Here is a 7,774-nt window from a genome sequence, read left to right as displayed (position 1 = left end):
GATCAGTACAAATATCGAAAGGCTGGGGGAATTTTCATCCAAGGGAACTTGTCCATTTAGGGAATCTTTCTAAAGCCTGGCAATATCACCGAATCTAACATGAATTTTCCTCCCAGGCATATATAAATTTTTAACTTCCAAAATAGCTTTCCAACAAGGAGAGTCAGAAAATCTAGGTTGCAGTGGCCACATTTTTATTTCTCAAATATCTAGCTTTCACCATGTCATGCCAAATCACATTCTAGGTATCTAGCTTCCACCACAATTGACCATCAAGCTAACATTCTGCTTTTTGATGTCTTCAACTCCCTACCCTCCTTTACTATACCTACATATTCTAGCCCATCTAACAAGGTGATATGTTTATTTTTCTTGTTACACCCTTGCCAAAAGAATCTCATTCTATGCTTATCCAGCTTCTCTATACAAGTCTTATTCGTCAACCACATAGACATATCACATACGGTATAAAGAAATTTGTGAGAGAAAAACATTAAGAAGGGTATGTTTCCCACCTACAGAGGCAGCACTACCCACCCATGCATCCATCAAATCTTTCTAAGTACTTGCCTTCCAGGAAATCGCAGTCATAAGTTCTTAAGGAAGTAAAACTCACTAGCATACCGAGATACCTAAATACTTTTGGGACGGACGGAGTAGGAAATTGACCCATGTCACACCCAAAAAGCTCAGCATATTGACTGACAATGCCAGAATCTCCACCAACAGTGAGGATTTCACCCTTTTGAAAGTTAACTTTCAGATCAGACATCATTTCAAACATGAAAATGAGCATCTTAAGATTTATAGCTTAATCCAAATCATGCTCTAAACAGATGATGGTATCATCCACGTACCGAAGAACCACGACGTCTATAGGTATAAGATCAAGAGCCATGTCCACAAATGGAGACAAGGGATCCCCTTTGGCACTCTGAAAGTACGGACCAGTGCAGTTATTGAGTTTGATACTAACAGTACCATCATATAAGATTTGTTTAATCCAGATACACTAGGTAGTACTAAGGCCCCTCACCTCATGGCATGCCAGCAAAAAAACTCAGTTAACCTTGTCTTATGCTTTCTTGAAATCGAGCTTAAGCACAACACCCCACCCATTTCTTCACATGAGTGTAGTTCAAAAGCTCATGAAGGGAAAGGATACCATCCATTATATTCCTGCCTTTCACAAAGGCATTTTGTACTACTGGTCAATTTATCACATATTTTTTAACCCTACGGACTACGGTCAAGAACTTTGATAATCAGTTTATAGTTTCCATTTTCCTTTTGCGCCCATTAGCTATTTTATTATGGAAGTAATCTGTATTTAATTCCCCTTTCAACAACCATCTTTCATGAGACTTGAAGCCAGCATAGTTCAGATTTTTTTCTAGCACAGCCAGCTCCTCTCTAAGATCTTCTTTCTTTTTCCTCCAACGGCCATATCTATTTGATCCCCAACCTTTAAAAAAACTTTTGGCCCTTTCAAGTTATTAAGAATATCGATAGGATCAGGGGATCTCACTGTCCTACTCCAAATTTTGTCTACGAGAACCATGAATTTTATCTACTTGCCGGCTACTGCAGATCTCGCACAGTACGAGAACAGTACAACCAAAAAAAAACTGGCGCATCGCTGCAGCTGACTTATCCCATATCTGGAGCCGCAAAGGCAAGAGATCCGGTACCAAAGTGGAAGCAACCAACTCTCGTGACCCCTGCCATCTTTTTGTCGCCAAAAGTCACCCGAGGAGACAACCGATCTTATCGTCATCCCCAAGCATACATAATTCGGAGGACCATGGATGGCTTCAGCATGAATGAACGCAAGGTCGTGTTGCCACATTTTCCTTGGAAAGAGCGAAAGCGCAGGCGCAAAACAGTGTAGACACCGAAGACCCTACCATTGATAATGGGGGGAAAGTCCAACCGGAATTCACACAAGTTAAGGTTCCACATTTCTCTGATGATGACTCCTACATGTTCCACGGTTACAGATTACTGCAAAACAAGAAAAGCAAAACCACCCGTCCTCATGGGTGCCGCCGAGGGGCCCGGGGTGGTGCAGCCTCCCTACTTTGCCTTTGTAAAATGGGGGTTCAGCAGCTTCGACACAGTGAATCCAGTGAATGATTCAACTTGGAATAGATCCTTCAGCTTCTCGTCGCAGATTATTTTCCTCCGGTCAGAAGGATCCTTAAAACACCAACAAGGACACGAAAAGTAAGTTTTATGTTACAGATTTGCTACAACAATCATAGTTTCAAATCAGATCATCTCTTTTTCACTATTCCAGATGATCAATTGTAAGCCAAGCCTAAAAAAACATCTCCAAACCCAAAGACAGTTCTGACAAAACAATTTAAAGAATTGAATATTGCAGTTTTAGATGGTCTATCTCGATCCGTGCCTCCATTTTATCAAAATATTTTAGCTACTGAAGTTTGTATTATAGGACTTTGTGATTCATTCAGAGAGCTGATTAAAAAGATGTACGAGATGCCATACCACAATAATGATTTGCCTACAAAAGTGCAGAGTTAGTCCTAAGTAACACCAAAATAGTGCCCAAGTATTACAGTGTACTTGAGATTTTCGATGGCTGTTTGAAAAAGACAAGCAAAAGCTCACAGCAGATTGACTATAAACGGCAACATTTCTGTAGACTAGGCCTGTAGTACATCCCAGTGATCTGAATTTTACATTGTATAGTACTAAGATGTGATATTACCACATTTTAGGCCCAAGGCTGCAGTATAGAATTGCAGATTTGTATTTAACCATATACTACCACAAATCTCAGGATATCAGGTACACTTGGAAATCTGTAAGATAGACTGTAAGCATTGCCATGGGAATAAGAATACTTGGAATCTACATGGAGTTATGGACACATGGTAGTGTGGTCCTCGTAAGTGATCCATATGATACTTGGTCGGGACTAAGGGTAATGAGGCATCATAAGCTTGTGTACAACTTAGTAGTTGAGTAACATGATTCCTCCAGCTCATATGCTACCATCGTTTGCCGTGATGTATCCAAAAGTTACAGGCCAGATGACCTGAACAGCAGTCGGTCCAGATAAAACCACAAGACAAGATGGCATAAAAAACACAAGACACGATGGCTATCTAATGTGTGGTGAGTCGGTGCTAGATCGTATGCACATTCAAACGTGGAAATAAGCCTTACCGCACAACCGCAAAAATTCTTACATGTACTGTTGTATCAACCAATAACTAAACCACTGGGCATTTCAAATTGATATTATCATGAACAGTAATGCAATATCGAGGAAAATAGCATTTACCTGCAAGTTATTCTCTTTTATATAAACCCACATTCTCTTCACAACATCAGATCGTGACAACATACTCTCACCGGTGCCGATAAATTTTGCCAAATCATCCGAAAGTACAAGGGGCGCAAGAAGACCAGAAGTAGACCCAGAGGATCCTCCTTTTTGCTTGTTTGCTGGAAAATGACATTTCATCAATAAACTTGCGAGAACAGAAACTCGTGCAGCAGGAAGCTAATCAAATATTTTCTAACCTTCACTTCTGTCTCTCTTTTGAGGCTTCGCTTTGGGTGTCGATTTCTTTGGTGAGACAGGACCTAATAAATCACAGAGAATAATTACCTTAGAGATAGGTTAGGTCGACAGTGATACTTAATATATATATCCACATCAATCGATGAAGGAGTCTAATATGATGCATGGAACCAGCTCCACCTCTTACTCTTGTACATACATGTTAAAAGGCGAAGGTCCTAACCTAAGTAATAAGCACAAGCTAATTAATAAATCAGCCAACATTTAAGTCCCATAACAAGTCCAAATAAATATACAGTACTACATGCCAAAATAAAACAAAATTAGAGATATGAGGAATGAGTATATATGACTATCAACACATACATTCTTACAAACCAGATGATACTTGTACCAAAATAAACGACAGTTTTTCTTTGTTCATTTTCTTTCATCCATCGCAGCGAGCAACTTTATTACCTGAGCTCCATGCTAGCAGGGCAACAATTTTTCTACAGCTCTGATGCACAATATCATGTTCTAGTGCAGTCAGCATTGATAAAGGCATTATTGTTAGTACAATAGTAACAACACATAAGAGAACATCAAAAGAGCATCAAAGGAGTTAAATTTATACCTATTAGCAAATAGCATGTTTTTTAATATCGAGTCAGCATGCATTTTTTTAGCAGGCAAAGCATGAGTATTATACCAAGCAATGGAAAATATACTGGAAGTTGTGTATCCCTTCTTTGATAATTATATACTCATGCCTCATATCCCCGAGATGCGCACGCGCGTGTGTATGCGAGAGAGAGAGAGAGAGAGAGAGAGAGGATAGAGAGAGAGACCATCAGAATCCAATGGCCAAATGTGCTTGGTCAAAGCTTTATTCATTTGGAACATATCAATTGAATTGACGTTAAAAATCTTCTTCAGATTCTCATCACACAGAATCTTCCTCCTATTGCTTGGGTCTTGCAAATTATTTTCTCGAATATATGCCCAAAGCTTCTTGACAACCTGGAAAGCACACCATGAAATAAGGCAAGGAAGATTTTTGACAAACCATTCATCTGATATGAGGTATAGAAGTGACAAAAATCAGGAGGTGTGGTACCTCTGTCCTGGCACACTCAGAGGCACCGACAAACTCTTGAAGTGCTGGGGAAATGCTGCATAATTTTGTAAAACCACCAGCCTTTTTCTTGCCGTCACCCAACCTATGCAAATGATAGGTTAGAAAAATTACTGGGTATGGTATGGCCATTTAGAAAGAGTTAACTATTGTCAATATGAGAAGTTGTGCAAATGTCCAACAGAGCTAACGAACCTACGCGGTAACTCAAATATGCCTAAAAAAATACCACACATCCTAAAACATACATATATTCTATGCCAATAATCAGTTTGGTTCTCAACCTATGAGTCATGTAGACATACAGTTCCGTAGTAACTAATTACTACTCGCTCCATCCCCAAATTCTTGTCTTACAATTGTCTAGATGCGGATGTATCTAGTCACGTTTTAGTGTTAGATACATCCGTATCTAGACAAATCTAAGACAAGAATTGTGGGACGGAGGTAATATGTAGTCCCTCCGTTCCTAAATATAAGTCTTTTTTAGAGATTTGAATACGGATGAATGTAGATGTATTTTAGAGTGTAGATTCACTCATTTTGCTCCGTATGTAGTCCATATTAGAATCTCTAAAAAGACTTAATATTTAGGAACAGAGGGAGTAAGAACAATAAAAAGACAATAGCATGTGCTGCTCATCAGCAAACTTTCAGGAAAAAGGCCTGAGAACAGCTCCACTATGATAAACCTACTAGTGTGGGAACTATACCAAAATGTCACGGAATAATAGTACCAGCTGATTTCAGCTATCATTTTTCCACCTATATAAGCAGAGGTATTCCATTAGTGTCTTGAGTTGCACAGTATTTTTCATTCTAATCTGAATAACCACTGGTCCACCACAGATTGTGACTGTGGAACTACTGAACCTGAGTGTAAACTTCAATTTTTTGTAGTAAGACCATGTGTTTAACTGAACCAGGTTGACTGGTCCATAAGTGAACATCTTCAATAGTTCATTTCCAAGTTTTGAAATACATTCAGACAACTGTAATAAGAAAAGGAAATTCCCAACTTGAGCAATAATAATACCTAACTACTCCCTCTGTAACTAAATATAAGACGTTTTTGCAGTTCAAATTAAACTGCAAACGTCCTATATTTAGTTACAGAGGTAGTAGTACAAAGAGACCAACAATCAGGAAGCAAAAGGTACATCAGAGCCCCAAATGTACAGCCACAGTGGCCCTACCTTCAAAATACAAGTGGCTTATCCACCACCGAATTTACCATTGATCAACGGGATAGCAAATATTGGACAAATAGCCACATGATAGCAGAAACACCAATTGTCAGGTAATTGCTTTGCAGTAAGAGGTATACTATTGAGTATACATGGATATTGCCTTTCCACATGTTTTTGTGGTACACTCTACACTGGTGGTATATGCACCAACACACACCCGCAAGCACAGCACAAAATGCAGTCACAAAATCACCAACCCATTCGAATGTCCCTGAGTTGGTCGGTGAGCACAATGCTGAGGCGTAAAGTAACTGCAGCATCTCTACTGATTGTGGAGATATTATCCAAGCAGTTAAAATTTTAGAATGTCTAGTGCATCCGTAAGCATTACAATGTCTAGTGCATGAAACATCAAAATGCATGAAAGGTGAAAAATGCAATTGCATTACAATCACCAAAATGCATTACAATGTCTACAAGACTTGTGGACACATTAGCGGATAGCAAATATAAGCGCAACCGCAGACGCCTAATATACAACAAATGCAGCCACAAAGTGTTTCCTGCGCACATCAATTAGAGGAACTAAGCTGCCTGAAACACAAATTACAACAGTAACAAACACAAAAAGAACCTCGTAAACATGAACCATATAAAGAAGAGCAAGTCAATCAGGAAACAGAACAAACCCGGCCACGATATCATGAACAGACACTTGAGCAAATTAAGCTTAAATAAAAACAGAACAAACGAATCATGTCAAGGCAAATTGAAAAGCAATAGCAAACGCAAGCAAAACCTTTGCCGACTATTTGGTCCAAGATTTCAATGGCAGGGATAAACCAGACGTGGTTATCCCCTGGCGAGATAATAACAGCTTTACAGTAGCAGTAACAGCCTAAACACGGCAAGGAATATGCAACCCCAGAACCCTCCACCAACGTTGAGAGAAGCGCCTGAATCCTTACTGCTGTTCGGGCAAAGATATCACACGCGGATGCACAGTGCCGACGCATATCCTAACAGATCGAAGAAAACGAAGCGCGCAATGAACCCTAAACGGAGCAGCAAATGCGGCAGAGATGGACAGAGAGCAGAAGCGCCTCACCGCCGCTTCTTCTTCCGGCCGCCGCCACTCTCCTCGTCTTCCTCCTCCTCCTCCTCCTCTTCCTCCTCCTCTTCCTCCCCCTCCCCCTCCTGCTGCTCGCCCCCCTCCTCCTCCCCCTCGCCCTTCTCCTCTCCCCCCTCCCCGGCCTCCGGCGTCACCTCCCCCGGATCCTCCTCCTCCGCGGGCGCATCCTCCGGTTCGGCCTTGTCGGCGAACTCGGAGAGCAGGAGGTCGACCTGCTCCCGGACGAAGGTCTTCTTGTCGGAGAGGTCGACGCCGAAGTCCTCCTCGAGGCGGCGGCGCAGGGCGCCGGTGGTGGTGGTGGTGAGGTCCGACTCCCGCAGCACCTCCCGCAGCCGCTCCACCAGCTCCGAGTCCAACACCATCGCCGCCTGGCCTCGGGTTGGTTCTCTCGCCTCTGCCTCTGGCTCTGGGGAGCGTGGCCGTGCGCACGGGCAGGCACCGGTGGGGTGGGGTGGGGTGGAAGGGCTCGCTGCCTCGCGTGGCTTCGGTTTTTGTTTGGGCTGAAAATGTGGGTTTTCCTTTCCTCCTGGGGGCGTCTGGCCCAGATACACCGCGTCACGTTTTTTCCCCGAGGTTTTCCCCCTTTACCCCTTTTGCCGTTGTGATGATGTGATGGTGTCACGACCGTTAGTGCTCGAGTGGACGTCAGGATTGACTGCTGGGGTAGAGAGGGATTTTATGGTGTCTGCTGGATTTACAATTTGCCTTTTACAGACCATGTTCTTGCACGCTTATAATCAAAGATTCTCCTAACAAAGCAGAGGAGAACTGAAAGTAGA

The 7,774-nt window shown here is 42.0% G+C and overlaps 1 protein-coding gene across 1 annotated transcript; it reads right to left on the bottom strand.

Moving 5' to 3' along the window:
• Positions 1-1,888: 1,888 nt before the first annotated feature.
• On the bottom strand, positions 1,889-7,477 carry LOC109753322 (uncharacterized). The gene is made up of 6 exons (XM_020312225.4): positions 6,972-7,477; positions 4,656-4,758; positions 4,387-4,558; positions 3,556-3,618; positions 3,314-3,477; positions 1,889-2,199 (listed from the first exon to the last, which is right to left on the bottom strand). Exons 1-6 carry the CDS (start codon positions 7,355-7,357, stop codon positions 2,077-2,079), a joined length of 1,011 nt encoding a protein of 336 aa, XP_020167814.1. The 5' UTR covers positions 7,358-7,477; the 3' UTR covers positions 1,889-2,076.
• Between the last annotated feature and the right edge of the window lie 297 nt (positions 7,478-7,774).

The sequence above is a fragment of the Aegilops tauschii genome, chromosome 5 (genome assembly GCF_002575655.3).
Source record: "Aegilops tauschii subsp. strangulata cultivar AL8/78 chromosome 5, Aet v6.0, whole genome shotgun sequence".
Classification (NCBI taxonomy): Eukaryota; Viridiplantae; Streptophyta; class Magnoliopsida; order Poales; family Poaceae; genus Aegilops; species Aegilops tauschii.
Note: the sequence above shows the minus strand (reverse complement) of the source record. Positions and strands in the feature narration are given on the sequence as shown.